General features: G+C 39.7%; 1 protein-coding gene and 1 long non-coding RNA gene across 5 annotated transcripts; one reads left to right on the top strand and one right to left on the bottom strand.

Moving 5' to 3' along the window:
* Window positions 1-293: 293 nt before the first annotated feature.
* On the bottom strand, window positions 294-23,358 carry LOC118178519. The gene is made up of 3 exons (XR_004756176.1): window positions 23,346-23,358; window positions 8,884-8,893; window positions 294-580 (listed from the first exon to the last, which is right to left on the bottom strand). It is a non-coding gene; the product is annotated as an uncharacterized LOC118178519 (long non-coding RNA).
* MGST1 (microsomal glutathione S-transferase 1) lies at window positions 12,917-21,176 on the top strand. Of its 4 annotated transcripts, none has more exons than XM_035347101.1 (5): window positions 12,917-13,059; window positions 13,384-13,520; window positions 15,586-15,733; window positions 17,815-17,909; window positions 20,363-21,176. In XM_035347101.1, the coding sequence occupies exons 3-5, from the start codon at window positions 15,608-15,610 to the stop codon at window positions 20,607-20,609; spliced, it is 468 nt and encodes a 155-aa protein (XP_035202992.1). In that variant the 5' UTR covers window positions 12,917-13,059; window positions 13,384-13,520; window positions 15,586-15,607; the 3' UTR covers window positions 20,610-21,176. The 4 variants fall into 4 exon arrangements, with proteins under 4 accessions (XP_035202992.1, XP_035202981.1, XP_035202971.1 ...); XM_035347090.1 differs by having other exon boundaries at window positions 13,384-13,453; XM_035347110.1 differs by lacking the exon at window positions 12,917-13,059 and adding an exon at window positions 13,161-13,207 and having other exon boundaries at window positions 13,384-13,453.
* Window positions 23,359-24,126: the final 768 nt, after the last annotated feature.

Below are 24,126 nucleotides of genomic sequence, written 5' to 3' on the forward strand. Positions count from 1 at the left end.
CAGTGCTAAAAGCTGAGAACAATGAAAGCAGGATGGGAAAACACTACACCCTCAAACAAGTGATAGTCACTTAGCCCTATTACAAGTCTAAGAAGTTAAAGGTGAAATCCTGCAGCCTTACCTACAAAGAGCAGCTAGTTTCAGCCCAAGGGAGGATAGAACTTGGCTTTTGCGCTAGAGTAAGCTTAATGGCTGAAGTTTCCTCTTCAAAAGGTTGCCCTTCATTAGGGATGGATCAAGTGTTCTAAGACATGCTTGTGATAAAAACTTCTATAAATACCTGAGAGGACAATGCAAAGTGGATGGGGCCAAACTCTTCTCAGTGGTGGCCAGTGATAGGAAAAGGGGTAATGGGTATAAATTGAACTACAGGAGGTTTCATTGCCATATGAGGAAGAACTTCTTTACAGTTTGGGTGACAAATCACTGGAACAGGCTGCCCAGAGAGGTTGTGGAGTCTCCTCCTTTGGAAATATTCAAAACCTGCCTGTATGCAATCCTGTGTAACGTGCTCTAGGTGACTCTGCTTGAGCAGTGGGCTTGGACTCGATGATCTCCGGAGGTCCCTTCCAACCTCAACCTAGAGGTCACTGTATGATTCATGAACCTGAGCTTTTAATTGAGCTTAGATATGGAGTATAATGGGAAAGGATATTTAACATTTACTGAACACAAGGTCTAAAGTAGTTGGTCTTTTCGTTAACTTTGGTAGACTTCAGATCACAATCTGAAAGATCAAAAGCTACTGCACAGAGTATGAAGCTCACAGGCTAGAAGTGGAGCATGAAATCTTTATCTCTGCTATCAGCATGTCAGGATGACTAGTGACCAAAAGTCATCATCAGACAATTAATTGTTCAGTTGGCTGTTGAAACAAGCACAGGATCTTAGTTCGCTTCCCAGCAAATGACAGTATGTGACTGTCGCACCAATATTTTAGTCAGGTGCACAGGAGGGATCAAGAACTGAGTTGTCATCACTGACTAGTTATTTTCTCACCTCTTCCTGTAGTTCTTTCAGGTCGTTGTTGAGGTTGATATAACAAGCCTTTCTGCTCCTGTCCTTGGAATAAGGAAGTGGGAACAATATATTAAGTATTATCTGCCCTTTTAGGAAGGTTGTCATTTACCTGCCCTACCTCAGGTTCAGTTATCTAATTAATCATGTAGCTCCCCACAATACAAAGCCTTAGAAATGGAATTTGGCCAACGTGGACCACATTATGATTCTCAAAACATCCTTTATTTGTTTGGATATCATAAACTATTGTATAAGTGCTCTCAGTGTGACTGTATGTACAGTGTTCCATACTGCACATGACTAAGATAATTATACTCCATGGTCTCTTGCTGAGTCTGAGTAGTACAGTACAAAATATAAAATTATATAGACACCTTAAGCCCCTAAAAAGGGTTAAAGGAGGCTTTGAAAAACTTTTGTTGGAAAAGATCTGTTTGGTAGATGATTATTCTGAGCTCAAATGGGCTATAAAGTTTCAAGAAGAAAATATGTAAAAGGAATGAATATGACTGCTATTGAATAAGTTTTTGACAATTGTTGTCAATAAGCTGATCTCATGAAACAGAAACAAATGAGTTTTTTTGACAAGGCAGTAAATGATTAGATTTGCACACATATGCCTATTTAATTTTTGTTACCACAAACACCATTTTCAAGCACACAACATTACAAACAGTAATAGCATGAGCACACACACACAGAGAATCTTGAGGGGCCAGTGAACAGAAAATTAAATGCATCACAAAATAAAGAACCTTTTAAAGGAAGTAGTGATGGTGGAATGAAAACTCAACAAAGCAAATAAATTAATTCTGAAATTGGGGTATGCTACTACCCAAGAGTCTATTGGACTGCAGTGCCCAAATATGTATCCACCCAGACATGATTTATCTGATAGCAGTCATGCAATCTCACTAGAAATACTAAAGTAATGTTACCAGAATTTTCCCTTGTCTTAACACACATCCCATCCCTTCTCTGACTGTATTCTAATCTGTATTTTTGGAAGGGGAAGGCAAATTATATTTAAAGGACAACTCTAATAGTATCTACAGCATGACTGTCTACATTTCATTTCACTTTTTGTGTTCCACACTCCCTCATAATACAGAGATCCTCAGTACGTAGCTTCTTGTAGATTCTTTACTGCACCAGAGCTATAAATCTAGTTCACGATTAGCACAATCTGGGATACTTTTCCCAGGACAATATGACATGGACTAGGAAGAGGATTTATGTCAGGTATCTTTGCTTTGTTCTTCTCTTAGGATACAGTCAATCACATTTCTCCTACTATCTCTTCAATGCATAATTCACCAAAATCCCTTATTCAGCTTCACAAGAAAGTAATTTTCTAGTATGAAGACCATTCATGCTACCATTAGAGGGCAATAATCAGATATTGCCCTCCGAAAATATTTATGTGTGTGGAAATTAGGGTAGGGTAAAGAGCAGAAGGAGCTCAGTCCTGAATACTCTTGCTGTAGCTGCCAGGGTGGGAAGCCATTCTTCCATGGAACGGGACAAAATCCTCCTGTCCTTGGGGTGGTAACCTGGTTACTTTTTAATTTTATTTATTTATTTATTTTAAGAACGCTTTCCAATTCTCAATTATTGCACAGCTCCTACAGTCACATATATATACACATATATATGAACTGGTCAGTCACTGTAGCTACTGTCAAGGCCTTTTTTTGTTCCCCTCAACTTCAATGTACTCAACATATAGTAAAATGCCTTAGCCAATAGGAGATTGGCCCTTTACTGCTGAAAAAAAGAGCAAAGTTACTGTTTTGTGATCATTCCTGAGTAAGGAGAGATACATATGATATTCCATGGCTCAGAAAACCAGCAAGAAGAAAACCAGTTTTGCTCCATGAAGAAGTGACCAGCCCTAGATCTGTACCATCTCACAATGTGGTGACTTCTCTTCTGTTGTAAATCCAATCCTCTTGGTCAGGGTGCAGGAGATGGGAAGGGAAGAAGAAAGGGGTGAACTCAAGGCCTTTCCCTGCTGCATGGCAGAAGGAAGCTCTGTTCTTCCTGCTAACCTCCACTCCAGACAAGGCCAGTGGACTACTTTTTCTGCAGAAGAGCATAAGAGAGTAGTACAAAGCTCCTGTGTGCACTGTGCACAGATAAGAAAACCTTGCCCTAACTGTGAAAAGAAAGATTACAGAGGGAAAAAAAAAACAACACAGCAAAAACTGGCACAGCTACTAGAACTATGTTATTGAGGATGCTATTTGTCATCTGCTGTATAATAGAGCATGCATTTGGAATCAGGCTGGCAATTCCTTTTCATTCACTTCTCTTTCCTATTCCACAAGTGTCATTGAAAGCAAGCAGCAAAGTCACCCTCTTCATGAATTTCTCAAACTGAAATGCTCTCCTGAGGATTGTTATCCTGCTGCTGTGTGATCTAGTCTGGAAGCCTGCATGTACCAAATTAAGGAGAACGCTATGAATCAAAGCGGTGAGACCGAGGTATAGAATGAACGCATGAGCATGTAAGGCTCAGACCTGCTCCATAGAAATGAGAAGCAAGGGTCTGATTCTGGTTTTGCTTATCCAGCTATAAATCAAGAACAACTTCACTGAAGCATGCATCAGTGAATAGTGAACAAGCAGTCTTTCAGTACCAAGCCACTAAATTCCCAACATATCACACACTGTGTTTAAGTACAAAACACTTTCCCAGCTTGACTTTGTCTGCAGGGTCATCCTGGAAGAAAATGCTAAGGAAATGTTCGAACTCTGTCTTAAAATAAAAGTGGTTATGTTATAGTTGAGTAGTGGATTAGCAGAGCCCACTGAGCCCCCACCAACTGCCCATGGGCAGGGAAAAAGAAACAGGGACACTTCTCAGAGACCAAACTAAGCAAGGCTACTTCTGTCCCTTTGCTGTACTTTCAAATCCCTTCTGAGTCCAGAGCTGGGGGCAGGATTTGATGACCAGACAGATACGATGAAAGCTATTAAAAGATTCAATAAAATTTTATGTGTGTACGAGCACTCTTTTTTCAAGCTAAAAAGACAGTGCAGCTGAATTTCCCTTTGTAGAGTGAGACTTAAAACATGGAGCATCAAGCTAAACCACAACTGGGTTATATGGGCCAATAGATTTTCACAAGGACTAGTTAGAATTGCAGTGGCAGAGAAATAATTAGTTGCAACAGAGTGTAACAGCGAAACACTGGTTATCATGGCTTGGGGGAAAGAAAGAGAAATGGTATTTTTGTTAAGGCATAGTACTCATCAGAATGGCAAGGATGAAGTTATGCAAAATAAAATTGCCCATTTCTACTAGCATGAAGAACACATGATTTTGTGATGTTCTTTGTAAATGGGACTGCACCAAAGAACATCACTACCAGAGAGAATAATTGCATCCCTGTCTTATCACCTCTTCATCTTTTTAATGAGAATTGCCTGGCAAAGCACCATGTACTGGGTCACAACTTTGCCCAGAGAGGGTTTGTGTTTGTGTAGTGACTGAATATGAATTTGTAGCCTATTACTGGGTATTATAGCATTACATAGGTCACTAAATGAAAAATGGTCTTTTCCCCAATTAACTTTTAAATCATTTGCAAAACTTTTTTTTTTTTCTTTTTTTCTTTTTTTTCCCAAGCTAAAAGATAGAGCAAGACACAGACTCTTGTCTTACTGCTGTGGTTTGTTTGTTTTTATTTCCCATCCCAGGGCTTTAGGGAGCATGTCTCTGCTAAGTATTTCTGCAGCTGTTCAAAGGTAATCTTACTGCACAATACAGTATCTGAATAATTGTCCCAGGTGACTATTAAAAGTCTACGGCTGCACCATAAAATCATGAGGAGTAATCTTGCACTGCAGCAGAAAATACCCAACAGCCAACCCTGCAGAGTGTCATTCCTGTTAGCAGAGAACTACTGCAACCAACTAAAGATTCAAGAAGACGGAAAGAGCACAGGGAAGGCTTTGGACTTTAAATTGTTACTTTTCTTGCCAACTAAGCAAAAGTTGTTGATGATTGTTAAATATTGAATTGTCTGTATTCATCCCTAGCCAACTGAAGTCAATGCACTTACATCAAGGATGACATTAACCCATTACATGCAAAATGTCTTTTTTGTTTGTTTGTTGTTTTTTTTTGTTGTTTTTTGTTTTTGTTTTTTCCCTTCTCTCTCTCTCCCCTTGCAGTTTTATATACTGCAGGAGAGGAACCCCTTTAAAGCCTAATGTATGGTAATACAGTTTAATTGCAGTTGGTTGGCCTGTTGGGGATAAAATGTACTGGTTCCAAGTCATTTTGCTGACTCTAAACTTGGCACAGTGCAGAGAGCTGGGGGAAGGGAGATTGCTAATAAAAATAGCTGTGCTACCTGGGAAGTCTCTGCATACTGCAAAGGTACTGCTGGGGTAGGCCCTGCAATTGCAGATAATAGATTTTTTAAAACAATGATGTTTGACTCACACTGACTACACAGTTTGCCTCTTAACCCTTAAATAAGCACAACTTGCACACAAATTTAACTCCCAGATGAGCACTCTGTGGGTACTCATTCCTCTCTGAACAGCAGGTACTAACTTCGCATTCATTATACAACTTCTTCCAAGTTGTGAGCTTGGGAGAGACAAATTGCTTAAGGCAGGAATCTCTAGTCTTCATTTCCTGCAGCATGACAACAGAGACCCAAAAGCAGGGGTGCTTGTTTCCTCTTCCCACCTCTTCTGATCTGTCATTTGGACAGAATCCCACCCCACAGCCCTCCCACCAGGTAAGTGATTTGTGCCAGTGTGGAGCTGCCTACCCACAGCTCAGGACAGAGGCTTAGGAGAGGTGATTATTACTGATCAATACCTTGCTTACACAGAGCACTTGAATTATTTATTTCAGATGGTTACTCCACAAAAGTAACCATCTGTGCAGGAGTGCACCTCTTGTTGTCAGCCTTCAGCTCTTGTATCTCCAAACTGCCAGACAGAAGCTGCTCTATTCACATCACATCAGTGATATGCATACAAACATTGTGTACACAATTCCAATTTTAGGTGATTAATAATGGGCAAGGGGGCCTTTGAGCCTATTCACATCCATCTGCGATACGAACCCAGTTAAGATTATCAGTGACCAAAGGTTCATACCACCACAGAGCTGTTCAGCACCCTCAGGGAAAAATGAACTTGCTTCGGCCAACAGGGCCTAGCAATTTTACTCTTTTACTTAAATACCTACATCTACATATGTATAAAAACAACACAGTATGATTATGGAGCGCTTTCAAAGTTGACTTTATAACTTTACCTATTTGGCTACAGACAACTGCAGGGCAGTAAGCCCTTTCCTAACAGGTGTTATTGATGCATCTTTTTTCTGCACCAGCAACCAGCTCAGGGCTAATGAAGTGGCGGAAGCTGAAACTAGTTTTAGTTTCCTCCTCATCGCAAAGGTAACTTTAAGTGCAACATATAAGACTGGTTCTCATTCAGGCACTGCTGATGTTCTTTGGTTTCAAGCCTCATCATTCTGAATTTCAGAAATGGAACAGCAGGACACTCATCCTGAGTTTAAGATCATCAGAACTGAATAGCACAATTAAATGATTTGCCTGTGCAGCACTGAGTTATGGTGTCGTGCTCTGAAAGCTGGTATTAGTGCTCTAGACAATGAGGAGGAAAGTTCAGATCTGAGATAACATTGCTATAGAGTAGTTGCTATGAAGTTGATGAGACTTGCGCAGTTTGGCTTTATGAATAGATAAAAAGGTTTCACACTTGCAGCTGTGCTAATCACAAACACTTGAAAATTCATTTAATTCTACCCAAATACGTCCTACTAACCTGGATTTTCCAACTTCCAGTCTGCAGTGTAGCAGGCACAGTAACAGCCACAGCCGACATTTGAAGAACTTAAATGCACTTAGCAAAGTTCCAGCTTGGCAATAATTACATTCTACCCATCTAAAATGCTGTATGTAATTTAAATTTCAGATGCTAGAGGGTTCTCAGTTTCTCTACCTGCAAAGTCTGTCATAGAAGTGCAAAACCGCTAATATGTCTTCCTCCCTCTCCTCAAGATTAGCTTTATTTCAGCAATGTGATGCTGCAGTAATTAACTAGTCTGTGAAAGTGCATTTTGAGATGGGATACATCACAGATTCCCTGTTACAGATTTTCCATTAACAGCAGCAAACTTTCCCATCTGTGGCTAAATGACAGACTAGCAACAGCTCTGATAAAAGGCTGCAGCCCACGTAGGAGAGAGGTAGTCGTGAGTGAAGCTAGGAATTGCTTCTTAATTTTTATGGCAGCTTAGTAAGGAAGTGCCCACGGAACAGACCTAGAAACCCCACCTCACAAAGAGTAGGTAAATCAGATGGGCTTATATTTATTTCTTCACTCTGTGCAAAGAAGCCTTGACTTTCTGGGCCCATGCAAAGTTGAGTAACATGCATGGACTAGAATAATAGAAGACTGTGATCCTCAAGAATTGAGAAATTTTTAACAATTTTTTTTTTTTTTTTGGAGAATGAGTACAAATCTCTCTCTGGATGCTTCCTGGAAAGTTGTTACTGGTGGCTTTTTTGAAAATACAAACAGTTAGTAAAGGCTGACAAAGAATCTGAGTGGATGATCTGACCAGGAAGAATATATGTGCAGAACTGGGTAAAGGAGGGAATCCAAAAAGAGGACTTATTATTGTTCTGCATTCCTTGGGATCCTTACTTAAGTTGTGATGCAACTTTCCATTATGTGTAACATTTTTGCTTGTTCACTTCTATGAGTCTCTTGTATGCACAAATACCTTGGCATCTTCTGTTTATGTATTTTTTTATCAGCCAAGTGTCTTCTCGGTAGCTCACTTAAACTGACTGCAAGCCTCCTTGCGTCTTTAAAGTGGCAATGTAGCAAGAAACCTCCCAGACTCGTCTCCAGCTGTGTAATTCTCTTGTGCCACTACAGCAGAGCAGTAGTACTACCAGAAGGAAAACTTATTTTTACTGGACTCTTCCAGTAATGATTATAAACTCAACGTCTTAAAATTCATTTTGCTCTATGTACTTTGACTCCTCTCTGGACTTTGTTCAACTTGTGAAGTGAAACTTGATAAATCTTTCAGCTTTTATAAATATTTTTCTCTTTCTGCTACTGCTGTGCTATTTTAAAGGATCGAGTTTTGCTCTGCAAGCTGCGTTTAATAATTCTTAACAAATAACTCTCTGCACAGGATGAGCTTAAAAGTAACTTCTACGGCATCTGCATAATCTGTTTTATTGGCACATCTGAGCACTGTAATGATAGCGACTCTCTCATGGCCTTTACTGAAATGAAATATCTTGCTTTTCTAATGAAAAACAATTTTACAGATCGAACAGCCTCACAGAAGCTGAGGTTAACACTCTTTTCACTTCAGTGCAGCACATAACTTTAAATACCTCACCACATATGTCAGTCACCACCAGTCAACTGCAAAGGTGGCTCTGTGCTATCTTCAGAGGCAGGTCCATTGCTGCAGTCTGCACAAGCAAGAATCAAAGCAGTGTTCCATGATATGCTTATAAATAGACCCACTAAAACAGTTCACCTATATGCTTGCCCTGACTCTTCTGAGCCAAGCTTGTGGGCATCAAGCTGTGTGGGACACCAGTCTATGGATACTTTTTCATGTGTTTGAGTATTTCTTATATGTCCACATCCTAACTTTTGATCCCTGTCTTATGTGGTCCTTGTAGCAATGATGCTACTTGATGGAAGGGAGCAAGCAACTTCAGAAGATAACTTTACTCATTGTCTCTTTAAATAACTATCAAGTGAGCTTTGTGGGACTTTTGAATAAGGTATTAATGATGTGTAACTGAATAGGAAAACATCTGACATGACCATTCTTGTGCTTTGCGGAGATGTCTCCTTTCACCTTCCTTCTACTTTTTGTGGTCACCACCTACTGTGACTGGGCAAATACGTTATATGCTGTATCCTTCTCTGAGTGACTGGGATTCTTTAAACAATCTGAATTCCACTACTGAGAATTGCTGTGCTCCAAATAGTAGCATGAATAAAAACCTATTGGAATGAATGCTTGTTCTAAAAGCAAACACAAGAATCACAAACGTGTGCAAACCAAGTACCTGTTGAAAAGATGAAAAGGCTTGTTTTTATTACCTAGTGGCACTGGTGAGTGGCCATCTTTGTGAACCCTTTGAATGCAGCCAGGCTGGTTCTGTACAAACACAGAACACCCTTCTTTAGAGAGCTCACAACGTGAAGAATGATGTTTTGTAGTACAAAACAGCATTTACCTTATGCTTGGTAAAACAGGGAACTGTAAAGACATTTTTAATGAGGCAAGAGAAATACATTTTGGTGAAACTGTTCCTGACGCATGGTTATATCGCTTCAGTTTCTGTGCATGATTTGAGCTTTTGAATTCAGATCTTCATGACTGAATTACTAGAAGAGACACACTGGGTGTGCACAGATGCTTTGGAGCCCTAAACCCAAGCAAAAGTCTGCTTATACCAGAGTAGCCTTCACTGGGTTGTAACCAGTAGCAAGCATTCCTAACTGCAGAAGGATCCTGGGTTGTAACCAGTAGCAAGCATTCCTAACTGCAGAAGGATCCTTTCTTGCTGCTTTTGAAGCAGTTCCCCAGAGAAACTTGATAGCAATTTGAGATCTGAAGCAGAAGCATGTGAATCACAGTGAAATTACATAGGTGTCAACATTTGATATAGTGAAAGTGCTTTCTAACCAGAGGGTGTAGGTTTTAACAGAGCAGCACAAAAACTGACTGTGGTCTGTTACACTAAACATTTTTTTAACACTTTCCCTTTGGCTTTAAACAGTAATTCAGGTTTAAACTAAATATGTACTGAATCTTGGTGTTCTTATTTTGTTTTACTCTGCAAATCATTAGTTGATATAATGCAGGAGGTATTATTTGCTAATTTTACAGAACAGCTGTTTGAGGAAATAACTATGTTACCAGTGGGGTGGTGAACAGAAGCTTCAGGTGGGGTGAAAATATATTGTTACATTCTTAACCAGTCTAATCATGATGAATAAATGGAGCCACAGAAGGAGACAGGATGGAACGGGGTTGATCAATACATGCTTCTCCCTCACCTTCCTTGCAGTCAAAAGAGAATGATTACACTTATCTGAACTTAGTGGGCAATATCTATTCCTTGTTGGAGGTTAAATGAAAAACTCTAGTGTTCCTACTTTTATGCTGACCCTAAATTTGTGTCTTGATTCTACTGTCTCTGGCTATATGGATAGTTCTTCAAGTCAATGGGAAAATTGTCATGAAAAAGGGTTGCTCACATGAATGAGGTTTGCAAGATCAAGCTCTTCATGATCAGTATAACCCTGGGCATCAGGCTGATATGGCATCACTGATTTACAAGAGTAATCCTATTAGCATCAAAGGGACAATTCACATGAGTGAGGGCTGTGAGAATGGGTCCCTCAGGAGCAACTACCACCATAGTTATGTATCTAACCTCACTTAGATCACAGCAGTTTTCAAATGTTGTACAGGCACTTTGTGCTGTTGCCGAACTTTTAAGAGAAAATAGACCTTGAGCACAAGTTCACTTCTGCTTTACTATGGCCCCAATTTTACACTCTATTTAGACTCCTCTTCCCCCCACTCTTAACGAGTCAGTTTGCAAGAAATATTGGCTTCAGTTCTTGTTTTCCTTCCTTCCTTCCTTCTTTCCTTCCTTCCTTTTCTTTCCTTTTTTTTTTTTCTTCCTTTTCTTTCCTCCTTCTCTCCTCTCCTTCCTGCCTTCTTCTCTCCCTCCTTTCCTCATAACTTCTTTCTGTGCCTTCCTTATAACTAGGGGAATTCCATGGTGGTAGGAAAAAATGTTGGCCTCAGAATTCAAAGACTGGTAGCTTTCTGTTTCAGAAGTGTTTATTAAGATCACACAAATCAATCTAAATTTGTAGAATCCATAAAACAGAAAAGAGAAATCCAAATGAAACAGTGATTTTTGTAGAATTTCTAGCTGCATTTCTGCATCTCTTAATATCCGCCCTATATCTACTGAAAATTGCCAATCTCCTAGCATTCTCATATCTCCAGGTCTGGTTCTGAGAACTGCATTTAAATCCATCACCAGCTTTTCTTCTCAAGTATAATAACGTGAGTTTAGTTTAACTCTGTTTAACTTAGTAGGTTTACTTTCTTTTTAAACTTGCTTCAGATAAAGAGGAATATCAATCAGAAAAACAGGAGATGATAGAATATAATTATATTTCTATCGTAGTATGACTAATTAGACTATGTGATTGGGATATACATTTTAGGTTGTGTACAGATATTTCTGAAGATACAAGTTCTGCCTTGAAGTAACAGCTAGGAGCAGCTGAAACATTTCCAGATTTCTAATAAATACATTCCCTAGGAAAGGAAAATCTGCAACATTTGCTTTCTCTTACCTATTCACATTCATGTGACTTGTTTTGTTGACTTCAACTGAAATACTATTTGCTGTGTCATTAGTGGGAACAAAGGTTGTTGAACCCAGCTCCTATGGTACTTAAGAACAGTTCCAAAGCTACAGTCCTTCCTCAACTGAGTTTTGCTGTTTCATGGTTAACATGAAGTCACAGAAGGTCTGCATACACAGGTATGTAATGTGACTTGAATCATAGAAGTAGCCTCAATGAACGCTCAATACATGTATGCAAGACTCATTTTCCAAAATGATGCAGCTTTAAATATGATATCCCCTTCCTCCTTTATACATATCTACATATGCTACTTCTGAAATTTTTACTGTGCACCTGACTACATTTGTCTACATCTTCATTGGTCTTGTTTACATAATCTGCTTAGTCACAAACATCATTTCAGTTACAAGAAGTGCCCTGGAGGTTGTGCCATTTTCTCTGCAGAAGCAGAGGGAGGTTTGAACACCCCATTTCCTTCTTTCATCACATTATGGTGTGCTGGGAGAAGTCCTTGCCCAACACTGAAGTTCCTCTATTAGGTTTTGCAAAACAGCGTGATTAACTGTAATAGCACCGATGGTTTCGCAACATAAATAATTTTGTCTTTGGTAAAAGTTCAGATCCACCAGGGGCTGAAAGCACTGAGATTTTTCATAGAATCATAGAACCATAAAGGCTGGAAAAGACCTTCAAGATCATCTCACCCAATCATCACCCTACTGCCAATGTCACCCACTAAACCATGTCCCTAAGCACCAGGTCCAACATTTCCTTAAACACCCCAGGGACGGTGACTCCACCACTTCCCTAGGCAACCCTTTCCGATATCTAACTACTCTTTCTGAGAATAAATGTATCTCCTCATTTCCAACCTCAACCTCCCCTGGCACAACTTGAGGCCATTTCCTCCAGTCCTATCACTGGTTATCTGCGAGAAGAGGCCGACCCCCAGCTCCCCACAACTTCTTTTCAGGCAGTTGCACAGAGCAGTAAGGTCTCTCCTCTTCTCCAGACTAAACAACCCCAGTTCCCTCAGCCGCTCCTCACAGGACTTGTATTCCCTGTCTTTCACCAGCTTCGCAGCCCTTCTTTTTGGTACTTTCAGTATTTTTTCAAGCAAGCTTCAAGACCACTTAGCAACTTGTGTAATCGCTGAACACAGTGCCTGGCGAAGTCTGCCAGGATTGCGGTATTTGCTTTCCCTCCAGGGTTTTAAAAGCCTTTAAGTCCATAAGTGTTCAAACCAGCTAGCTTTCTCTTTGCTTTCTCCCACGGTTTTCTTCCACCTAAACCATGAAGGCCGAGGCCTCAACCCTGCCTCCGCGGGGTCACCCAATCCCGCGGAGCCACCAAGCGAGTCCCAAGGCCCCCAGCGGCCATGTCCGCCGCCGACCCCTCACTGTTGGGGGAGCACGGCTCTCCGCCCCCCGGGGGCCAAGCTGTCGCCCAGCTCCGGACCCGCCTCCGCCTCCACCGCCGCGCCCGCTGGGGCGAGGCGAGGCGGGGCCCCGTGGCTGGCGGGGGTTCAGCGGGCGGCCGGGAGCAGCGGGGCGGCGGCGCTGGGCGCGCTCTCTCCAAGGGGACCCGGGCGAGGTGCGTGGGCGCTGCGAGATGGCGGCGCCGCGGCCGGGCGGGAGCGGAAGGTTCTCCCCGGGCCCGCCGCCTTCCGGGGCCGTGCTGGGAGAAAGGCAGCGGGGTTTGCTCAGGGATAGCTTGGGAGTGGGGCGAGGGAGCTCCTTGGGTACTGGCTGGGGGGAGTGGGGAAATCGCCTCCCTCCGAGGAGCCCTTGGGGCTGGGGGCGACGGGTACCCCCGGCCCCCAAGTGCAGCCCCCCGAGCTGGGGAGGAGTTGCTAGGCCCGGGCCAAGGAGCACCCTGGGCGTCTTGAAACTATCAATTTTTTTTTTCTTTTTAAAGGGCGCAGTTTCTCTTTGGACGCCTGCAGCAGCCGAAACGTGCTTTGAATTCACAGCTGAGGACGGCACAGGTTTGTTAGGGAAGCCCCGTGACTTCAGCGTGGCCGCGGGGGTTTTGTTACGGATTGAGTTTTGAAGGCGGGTTGAATTACTACAGTTTGTGGAAGGGGTAGATGTAGCTCAAGGATGCAACGGGGAAGAATGGAGCATATATTTCTGAGAAGCTGGACTTGCTATCGCACTTCGAAAAGTAGTGTTTTAACAAATGAACAACAAAAGACCATCACAACTGGTATTTTGCTGATACTGCTAATTGCAACTGCACAGGGAAGGCCTAGTCTGTCAGCACTGGGACAAAAATAATGTGTAATGTGAATATTAACATAGTTAGGTTCCCAATGAGGTCAACATAGCTTAACTATCTTCCCCTCTCAGCTTTTAAGAGCCTGTATGTGGGATCCAAACTTCTAAATTTTGCATTCACACCACAGTGTGGTGTTACATTTACAGATCAGTCTGCTGATAGTTTTAATAATTATATCCCTTTAAACCCTGATCTGTTATACAAGGTAGAGTTTATTTTGGCTTTTCCACTGATGAACTCTTTGTCTTCAGTGAGGTTTTGCTCTTCCCTTTTTGTAGTGAAGACAAGGCCTTGAGAATTAGAATTTAGGATAATTAGAAGAAGATAACGCTACAAGTAGGGAAAATGGATAAATGTGGTATAGTTCCAGCAGGTAGAATAAAGAGACCTTGGTGAACAGTTTTTCATGACTTTACATAGTTCTTGGATGTATTTTCAATGTGGCTTTCAAATTCAGTGGGGGAAAAATGCTCCGAAGCCACAGATTTACCTTTTTTTTTTTTTTTTTTTTTTTTTTTCTGGTCTTAATCTGAAATCATGCCTACTTTTTGTTGTGATAACAAGTTAAAAGTGACGGTGTCTATTCATTGCTGGTTGTTCTTAGAACTGTTAAGCTGCAGTGGGAGTGGAAAGAGTTGCTCTGAGTTTCCCATAATCCCTAGACCCAGTGCTTGGCCTAGTGACCGAAGCACTCTTTTGTAAAGGATAAAGGAGGGAGCAAAATCCCATCCCCACATCTAGACATGTTCAGGCAAGGCTAGATTTGCATCACTGAGCAAACAGCTGCTTACCTCTGTCCTGCCCACCTCATCACCAAGGATGTACCTTCAGAACAAGTCTTCTGTTGTTCACAGCTAGTCCAGTTTCCCTGGTTTGGTTGTAGTTGGCAGTGACAACGTGCTTAAGGCAAAATGAGTGAATGTTAGATTTGTACATAATTTTAACTTTTTATTGTTGAAATATTATAGGAAATTTTGAAGTTAGCTATGACAAAAAAGGTAATTTTGTTTTGGTCTCAGAATGAATGAAGCAGCTGGGAGCTAAGAAATACTAGTTATATGGATTCCTACTCACTAAATGCATGATTAAAGCAGCTGGTGAGGCAAAAGCCTTGCTCTGTGCAGAGCACAAATTGGATGTGCAGGTGGACATGCTTTTCATTTTGTATGCATTCAGTCCTCAAAACTTTCTTAACTTTATGGTGTTGATAAAAGATACCGCCTCCATAAGATGGTGGGTTTGGTACAGCCTTCAAAAGAGACTTCATTAGCTGAAACCACCCTTGATAAAAGTGTAAATAGTTCTCTGCCTTTTGTCATTACAACTTAATCTTTGCCCGTGAATCATGCTAAAAGCAATTTTTAAGAACTAGGTCTCAAAGGAAGAAAATGCATGTTTAACTCAGTTTGATCACAAATTATTGCTGGGTGGGAAGATATTGGCTAGTTCGAAAGCTGAAATGCAATTATAATTGTGTCATTTTACAGAAAAGGTAGGCAATACCAATTTTCCTCTTTAAACACTCTAGTACATATAGTATGTCATCACAGTCTTTCTTTCCTGGTAATTGCTTAGGGAAATTCACTAGTTCAAAGGACTTGGTCTAAAATTGGCTTTTGTTACTTGAAAAGTGTACTAGTTTCTTTGGCTAAATTTCGTTTGTGTGATAGTATACTGAGTATTTTGCTTGTTAAAAAAAATAATAATATTTTGAAAAATATTTTTTCAGAGAGCCAAAGTTGTGTTGTCACTGCAGTGATGCTAAAAATAGCTGTTTTGTCAGTCTTGTCAGAACTTTGGGCTTCTCTAATATTAGTCTAACTTCAATATTTTTTAAAGATCATCAGTGAGAAGTGGAGAAATGGCTAAACTTACCCAGCTAATTGACAATGAAGTCTTCCGCGCCTATGCTACCTATGCAACTATTGTTCTCCTAAAAATGATGCTAATGAGTCTTATAACTGCGTACTTCAGAATCACGAGAAAGGTGAGAAATTGGGATTGTTATCTGGTAGAAGAGCTTGAAATCTGTATTGAAATACAGAGGTATCACAGGCATCTCTTCTTTTCACCTTTCAAATACAGGTGCTTTTCTTTCTTTTTTATTTCAACTTTCTCCTCTCTCCCCTAATGATATACTGGGTTTGGCCAGCTGGTGCTTTGTTGGTATCAAATGGAGAATGTTTTTAACCTAATTATGAGATATTTATGAGACTGTCTCTTACAGTTGCATTTGACTTATGCTACTCTTCTAAAACATATCTATTCTTTTTAAATGAGAAGTTTTCAGAACTATAATTTCCACTGTATTGTGGATAATGTTGGTGTCCAGGCCATTCAATTTATAAAGCAAATAAAGCATGATATGAAGCTGTGTTAAGTGAATAACCAACCAATAGGGTCAGAGAGGGGATATGAGTTATATAACCCTTTCATCCAGTAATTTCAAAGCTTTTTACATTCCCTAATTGTTTCAACCTTCCCATTTCACATAGGTCATAAAAAAAAATCATTTTCAAAAATGAGTGGCAGGCTGAAAGTTTACGTGGATTGATGGATAGTCTGGGTAAGTGTATGAAAGATCGAGTGAGGATTACTAAATAATGCAGAAGCTGCATCTAGCTTAGGAAAGGGTGCCCATGGGAAGCAGCATGTTGTGTTTGCCATGTGTTTGGTGATCTCTAGGTATCTGCTGCTGGCCACTCTTGGAAACGCTTGGTCCTGAGATGAAAGAGCCCTGGGTTTGCCCCATATGATTGTTCTTTTGAGATGTGCTGCTGCAAGACAGCATGTGCTTCAGAGTTTGTTGCAGTCCCTTAGTTGAAATGCTGCTTTTTATACCTGCTGGATGAAAGAGAAAACAGCTCAATTATTCTGTTGTTTGTGATGTTACACAGTACCTCTGAGGTCCTAGTAGCATGGCATTTGAGCAACTGCTGATTTCAGATGGTTCTCTAGGTCTCTGGCACAGCTGAATGTTGAGTCTAGTAGACCACACGCACTCATGTGTTCAAAATAGAACACAGATTTCTGATTTCTGTGTTGTAACCTTATTTCCTTTTGCTCTAGAAGCAGGTCAGCTGTATGGTCCTATATGTAGATCTAATGAAGTTCTGTATTAATGCTCATATTGTGTTGTGATCCATATGTGTGCAGATGGCAATTGGGCTTTCATTAATTTGGGGTAATTGCTTTTCTTATGATGGACAGTAATATTAAAAGCAGATAAATAAAGTCCATTTCATTTCTTATTTAAAACAAAAAAGTCTTTAAAAGAAAATAGACTAATGAAGTGTTAAGAGAAAATGGAGGAAAGCAGTAGAGTAAGGGAAGGTAGAGTGTTGCTGGCACTGTAATGTCTCCAGAATTTTGAGGCCAAAGATATTTAACAGGAAGGGATCAAGGCTGCCTCAGAAAGCAATCATATACCTCTTAAAATCTAAATCCTGTATAGCCTGAACAGTTCACAGAATGCATGTGTTACTACATCTCGGCAAGGAGACATCTGCTGAAGTCTGGACCAACTGAAGTGAATTATGTTTTCAAATGATATCTTAAAGTATTGGAGGTAATAAAGGGTCATAGAAGTGGCAAAATTTTTATCTAAAAGGAAAGGGATCAGTTTATTTGGTAATAACGAGGATGGGAGTGGATGCTGTTCTTGTATAGACTTCTGAAGAAGGAAAGGATCCAAAAGGGCTTTCAGATAATTTGTCAAGAATAGTGAAAAGAGGCTTAGGCAGTACAAACACTTCTACCTTCCAGGTTATGATGTTCCTTCAGGCCACTGACATTGCTTCAGCCATCTGCTGTGTTTGTCCATGTTATAAGAGGCATTGCTTACATGCATAAATTATGTTAACTTGTCAGCATGCATGCTACACATGGGTTAGGTTCAATAAATTATTACTGTATTGAATGATGTATTGTCCTCTGTTCTTTTAACTGCAGGTAAGTTACGTGGGTTACAGGGGCATTAGTAGAGAGCGTATCTTTGTATGAAGCTACCTCGACTAGAAGCAGCATCCTTGGCATCTAACGTGTCTTGTGTGTTTTTATTTGAAATAGGCGTTTGTCAACCCAGAAGATACAGCATCATATGGTAAAGGCGAGAGTGCCAAAAAATACCTGCGGACTGATGCAGATGTTGAACGTGTACGCAGGTAATGCATGGGAGTCTTTCAAAAGCTATGTTAAGTAGCAGAATCAGCCTAAATCAAAGAACTAATTTCATCACGTTCTCTTTGGCAAACCCATGCCTTTTTGTATTGCTATTTCTAGTAATCTTTTATGTTAATTTGTCCAAATGAACAAACTTTTCCACATTCAAATGGTCAGCATGCATATTACAAATAATGTCATTGTCTGGCTATAATAGCACATTCTTGGATAGTATCCTGAGTGGATGGGGAAAGTGGTGAGAAGGTTGTAAAACATGATTGTACATTGATTTAGTGTGAATCAGCATATATTAAGTATAAATCAGCTTTCAATATATTTCAGCATGAGTTGCAATAGTTCCATCCTTTACTAAAGTGTAAAGGAAATAACAGGGGGAAGAGGAATGAAATTGTATGAAAATCACGGAACTCCAGAGTTGTAATGAGGGTGTGATTTGGTAAATTATACGGAGTGGGAGTCCAAGCCTGTGTTCTTTTTGCTAGATTGGACTGGGGTTACTGCCTGATGTATCAGTTGTACAGGAAAGTTGGCCAGCCTTCTGGAAGAATGCTATTAATAGTATGGCAGTGTGCAACCTGCAGCGTATGTATTTTGTTTCGCAAGATTCATGACAGAATGTAAACTGTAGTTCAGTGGGCTAAATGTTGCAGCTTATTTAATTTTATTTAACTATTGGCAAAAAAAATCTGATACCAAAATCATAAGATTAGAGATGCTGTGTGATATACCTGTACTAACAAGGCACAGGAACCTTTAATATTCTTAATCCTTTCCATATCATTATTCCTTAATGAAGCTTTTAGATTATTTGCTATATCCAAGTTTTTATACCAAAACCTTAAATGTGAATGAACTGTTCTTGTTCAAACACCATTACGGAAGATCTAGAAAATAACTATCAACTCTGATTTCAGAACAGTTGCAAATGTAGATGATTGTAGTTCCATGAAGGCCAGTATATTTCTGTATCTCTCTTTTGGATTAAAATCTCACAAAGGAGGGTCTCAGTGGGCCATAAAAATATACTGAACTTTCCTTTTCTTCCCCTCTGTCATTCAGGGATTTGTTGTTTAATTTGCTGGTTGTTACATAGAACTGGGCACTTGTTGAAGAGTAATTTCTGTTTGTAAATTTTAAGAGGACAGCTAAATTGCTACCAGCTTTAGGACCAAGTGCCCTTTTAATTCAAATCAGTATGTTAGGAGAATGACAGTCACCTCACAGTCTCAGCTACACAGATAGGATTTTTACAAGAATGTATTCTCAAAGCCTGTGCTGCTGTTCTGCAGTGTTTAAGGCTTCCGCAGAACTAAAGTCAGCTTGTCTCTAATTACTCCCTTGGTGTTAGAGCATCCATTTTTTTTCTCCTGACAATGGTTCTTAATGGATGTTTATTCCAAGCTTCAAGGCAACAGAGAATGTTGGATAGATTTATCATGGCTTCTCTTCTAGATAAGTGACTGGAATTTGTTATGTTTATGGGTATGGAAAACATTACTTTTTCACTGTACTTTTTTTTAGAAAAAATAAAACCAAAAAACATTTCTGGAGGATATGTTTTCTTGTAATGATACATGAGTTCAAAAAGCAACTGCAAAACAGTACCATGTTCTGTTTCTAGTTGGCAGTGAAAATTGACATAATTAGTAAGGCTTACAAGTTGTTTCAATCAGCAAATTTGGCTGGAATTATAGTTTATCTGAAGAGGTAAAGGGAGCAGGGAAGGTTTAGGAAGGGCTGTGGAAGGGTTCAAGATCTGGAGTTCAGTCTCAACACATTGTTAGTAAATTATACTATGGTTTCAAAATTTCAAACACTTTTCCACTTAGCAATATTTTAGTGCTTAGTAGTGAGGAAAATGAACTAAGAGTATAATTGTCAGACTTCTTAGGTGCTAAAAAATAACATTCTTCAAGATGATTGAGGCTCATGAAGTTTGCATAGAATGTTTAATGTATAGGGTGTTTCATGTTTTCTTTATGGAGACTAAAAACTGAGTTGATAAGATTGGAGTAGATCATGAAGGTCTAATAATGAAGTCTAATAGTTGCAGTTACTGTCATCCAGTTTAATTTATGTTTGTGAGAGGGTACAGGAGAATTCCAGCTGTTGTCTTCTTCCTTATGTTTCATTCTAGCACACCATGTTGTACTCACATACTTCATGTAAGTCCCTTATATTACCAAGATCCTAAAGAAAAAATAAGATTTCATATAGAAGTTCAGAAGCATAAAAGTATGGGGGTGCAGCAAGAGAGACCAGAGTGATGTCAGGTGAACATACATTCAAGTCAGGGCCTCGCTGTAAAGCAAGCCAATAGAAGTGTTAGGGCCTTAACAATAGCACACTTCGAAGATGCTGAAAAATAATAAGACTTGAAGTGATTTTCTCAGCAAAATGTAACACTATAAAACAACTTTGCTTTTCTCCCCAGAGGCCACCTGAATGACCTTGAAAACATTGTCCCATTTCTTGGCATTGGACTGCTGTATGCTCTTAGTGGCCCTGATCTGTCCACAGCCTTGCTGCATTTTAGGATCTTCGTTGGGGCTAGGATCACTCACACTTTTGCATATTTGATCCCTATTCCCCAGCCTGCCAGAGGTTTGTCTTGGGTAGTTGGGTATGCTGTTACCATCTCAATGGCATACAAAGTGCTGAAGATGGCATTGTATGTGTAACTAAGTCATAGCTTCTGTGTATCATTTGACATTCCATGCAAAGTTTCCAGTGGTGTGTGTTGATGTCTTGAATGAGCCATCGTAAGTTTTACAGGGTGACTGGAATTAATTTTTTAACAGAGGCTTTTCATTCCTGGTTAGAAGTATTTCTTTTTGGAGAAAAAAAAAAATCCCTCTCTCTGCATTCCCTATTCATGGGCTGCATTGCCAAAATGTTAGATTGAATGTTCTCTTTGCTGTTTGTCAAGTGCTTATAATTCTAAACATAGGATGATGCTGTATTGATAGCATGTGTGGTAATTTTCTACAGATGCACTATTTTTGGCTGTAGCTCTGAAGTCTAAATCAATAAAGATAAGATGAAAAAAAAGTGTGTTTGAATTTTTGTTTTCATTTCGACTCTTCTAACTGCAGACAGCAGATAGAATGTCACTATCAGAAAGAGATTTCCAATCATACAGTTCTTTGAAGAATGCTTACCTTAATAATAAGATGTAGCCAGCAATGCTAGGTTTGTTGTAGAAAATCTTTGATGAAATTGTTGTTTGTGTAATCCACTTTGGGATTCAAAAATGCAAAACATTGTAGCTCCATTTCTCTGAGATGAGTACATTTAAAAAAGAAAAGAAGTATTTGAGTTAAACGCTACTTAGTGACACTGGTGAAAATTTGAAGTAATTATTTTTGTAGAAGTTACTTTATAAATAAGTTTTGTGACTGGATAAAGTATAGACCCTTTGTAAATGATCTCTTTTTTGGTTTGTGAATAAATTCAGCATAAAATGAGTGACACTTGCAAGATGTATCAAGTAATTCAGATGTGAATATATAATTAGTTTGTATGTCATACTGTCATAAATATGTTGCTGATAGGAAATTTTACTCTTTGCTTATATCTTTCTATGATGTGTTAGTTTGAAATAATTTCTTTAAAGACTCTTCCTGGTCTTTTTTGTTTGTTTTTGTAACTGGCTTAAATAGTAGCATGAGATTTCAAGGAAAGAAAATAACCCCGAAAAGACTTTATATCCATTGTGCTGGTCATTGATAAATTTTAAGTGACAAGTCAGAGCCCATTGTGTTCGGTTTTCTTTCCTGCTTCCACACTTCAGAAGCTGTTCTACTAATGGACAGCCCAGAGAGGAGTGGACGACTTCATTCTGCTGTCTCCATATGCCACAGGCTTTTCTCTTGGCTTGGGTAAAGTTGTAATAGTGCAAGGCACATCGTGCTGGGGCCTACCATCTACCCATTGTTGAGGTGAGTCACTGAAGGTCAGACAGCATTGTGCTAAGCTGTAGCTGAGAAGGCCAATAGGAAGAGTTGGGAAGGATGTAGACAGACTGGATAAATCCAAAGAAGGGGGATTTTAATTGCAATTCAAGGATAGTGTCTAAGTCTTACTTAGTAAATAAGAAAAGGGTAGGACATGAAATCAACAAGTAAACATTGATTTACCAGAAAGTAAACTTAACAAATGACTGAAATAATGAGGAAATGGATTCTTTAGAAAGAGGATGTTCAAGAGAGGATGATTAAAAGTCAAACACTCTGGATTTGTAAGCACGTGTCAACACCTTTGGGTTATCAGGGCCTCCAGCAGGGAACAGAATCACAGAAGCATGAAATTCCATGTTTCTTCTCCTTGCATCTTTCTCTACTGCTTCCTGCTTTTGCTGTTATCCTCCTATACCTTCTTTCTCTATTAGCTTTTTATGAGAAGATGAGACCAGCTACTGGCAGGGTATGACTGGAACAAGGTAACGTTGCCCATCAGCCCTTCCTAGTTCGAGAGGGGCTGGTGGTGGAGATAGAAGGGGCCAGGCTGGGGCCTTGAACTGGGGCCCAAACCAATAGTTGTCAGTGTCAACTTGACAACTCAGGCTGATCCATCTGCGCCTACCCTGCCCCCTTGTATTGTAATGTCAGCATCTAAAGTTGTATTTTTTTCAATTCTTTGTGGCTTTCCTCTTTCCAGCTGTGTCTCCCAATGTCTTTGGGAAATTGGGAAAGTAGCCACCATATAGAGGGATCCACTTGAAATTCAGCAGAGCTAGTCCTTCCCTTTAACACAAAAAAAGGCATTATTTGACAAAACGAGAAACTCACAGTACCAGCTTTCCTACAGAGGAATTATTAGTATGCTTTTGCCCCTTAAATTCAAAATTGTTTGGTTCTTAATTGATTAATTCCCATATTTTTGAATTTTTCTAGTACACATGCAGTAGCACTAAGGAAGCAGAGGTCTGTGCATTCAATTCATTCTGTTGTTTAATAGTATGTTATCTTAACCACCTAACAGCTATGTGTTCATAACACCCTACGTTTAAAATAGGAGGTTAGTTAATTAACAGGCATGTTAGGAGGTCAGAATGTCACAAGTGGTCCACAAGGAGGGATGCAGCCTAGCACAATGTATTGAGGAGCAGCTTTTAACTCCTTTTTCATCGAGCTTCTGTACAGAAATTTCACTCTAAAGAGAAATATCTGGAGCCTATCTTTATTTCTGTGATTTTACATTTGAAACAAAACTAATTTTAAATACCTTCCATTTGCTCAGTGGTATCAAAGCCTTGAACATACACTCACTATGTGCTGAGAAGTAGAAAAGATAAACAGAAACCCTTAGAAATACCTAGAGTGATTCAATGTTATTCTGTGTTTCTCTTGCATTTATTTTAAACCTATATTTTCCTTTGCTCCCACAAATATCATCTGTGAATCTGGGTGGGGTACAATCTGTGAAATCTGCGTTACCAGTTTCATTGAAATTCTGACTGCCAGCTCTGTGGAAGTTATGATCCAGTAGTCCTTTTCAAATGACTCTTGCATTGCTCCAGGCCACGCGTTAGAGATATGTCTGTGTCATACTCAGTTGTACAGGTGTATAATTTAAAATGTTAGCCTATTTTCAGAACTAGTAAATTAAATTGGAAAAGAAAAAAGAAAAAACACTAGTTGAATACACTGCTGATATAAAATTATTTTTCACCTTTAAAAACATTATGCAAATTTTGGACTGAGATTATCTGGTTCTGTTACAAAATTGTTAAATGAGGTGATCTGTAACTGAAGCAACTGGCTGTTATCAGCAGGTAGGCTACTTCTGAGCTGGTGAAAGTACGGAAACAGCTAGACCATAGGAAACTCCTACCAATGTCTTGTAGGCTTCATTTCTATACCTTATGCATCTTATTTCCACCAGTTATCGTAGGTGGCTGGAGAAACTACAAGTGTTCTTCTCTCTGCACATTATTCTTGACATTTTGTATTTTTACTTTGGTAAAGTACATCATGGTTTGAAGTGGCTCTAATAGGTGACCGTAAGGTACTTTAAAATACTAGCTGATACAGTTTGATCTAGTTAGTTAATTTCCTTTCTCAGTGAATTGCTTTATTTTCAGAAGTGTAAACTTGTGAGCAACTCCTCAATTTAGATTTCAACTCAGAGGTAAACGTTTACGTGACTGTAGACAAGGTTACTTTGTCCAGGTTTTCATGGCTGGAGACAGATGTC

This window comes from Oxyura jamaicensis, chromosome 1 (genome assembly GCF_011077185.1).
Source record: "Oxyura jamaicensis isolate SHBP4307 breed ruddy duck chromosome 1, BPBGC_Ojam_1.0, whole genome shotgun sequence".
Taxonomy (NCBI): domain Eukaryota; kingdom Metazoa; phylum Chordata; class Aves; order Anseriformes; family Anatidae; genus Oxyura; species Oxyura jamaicensis.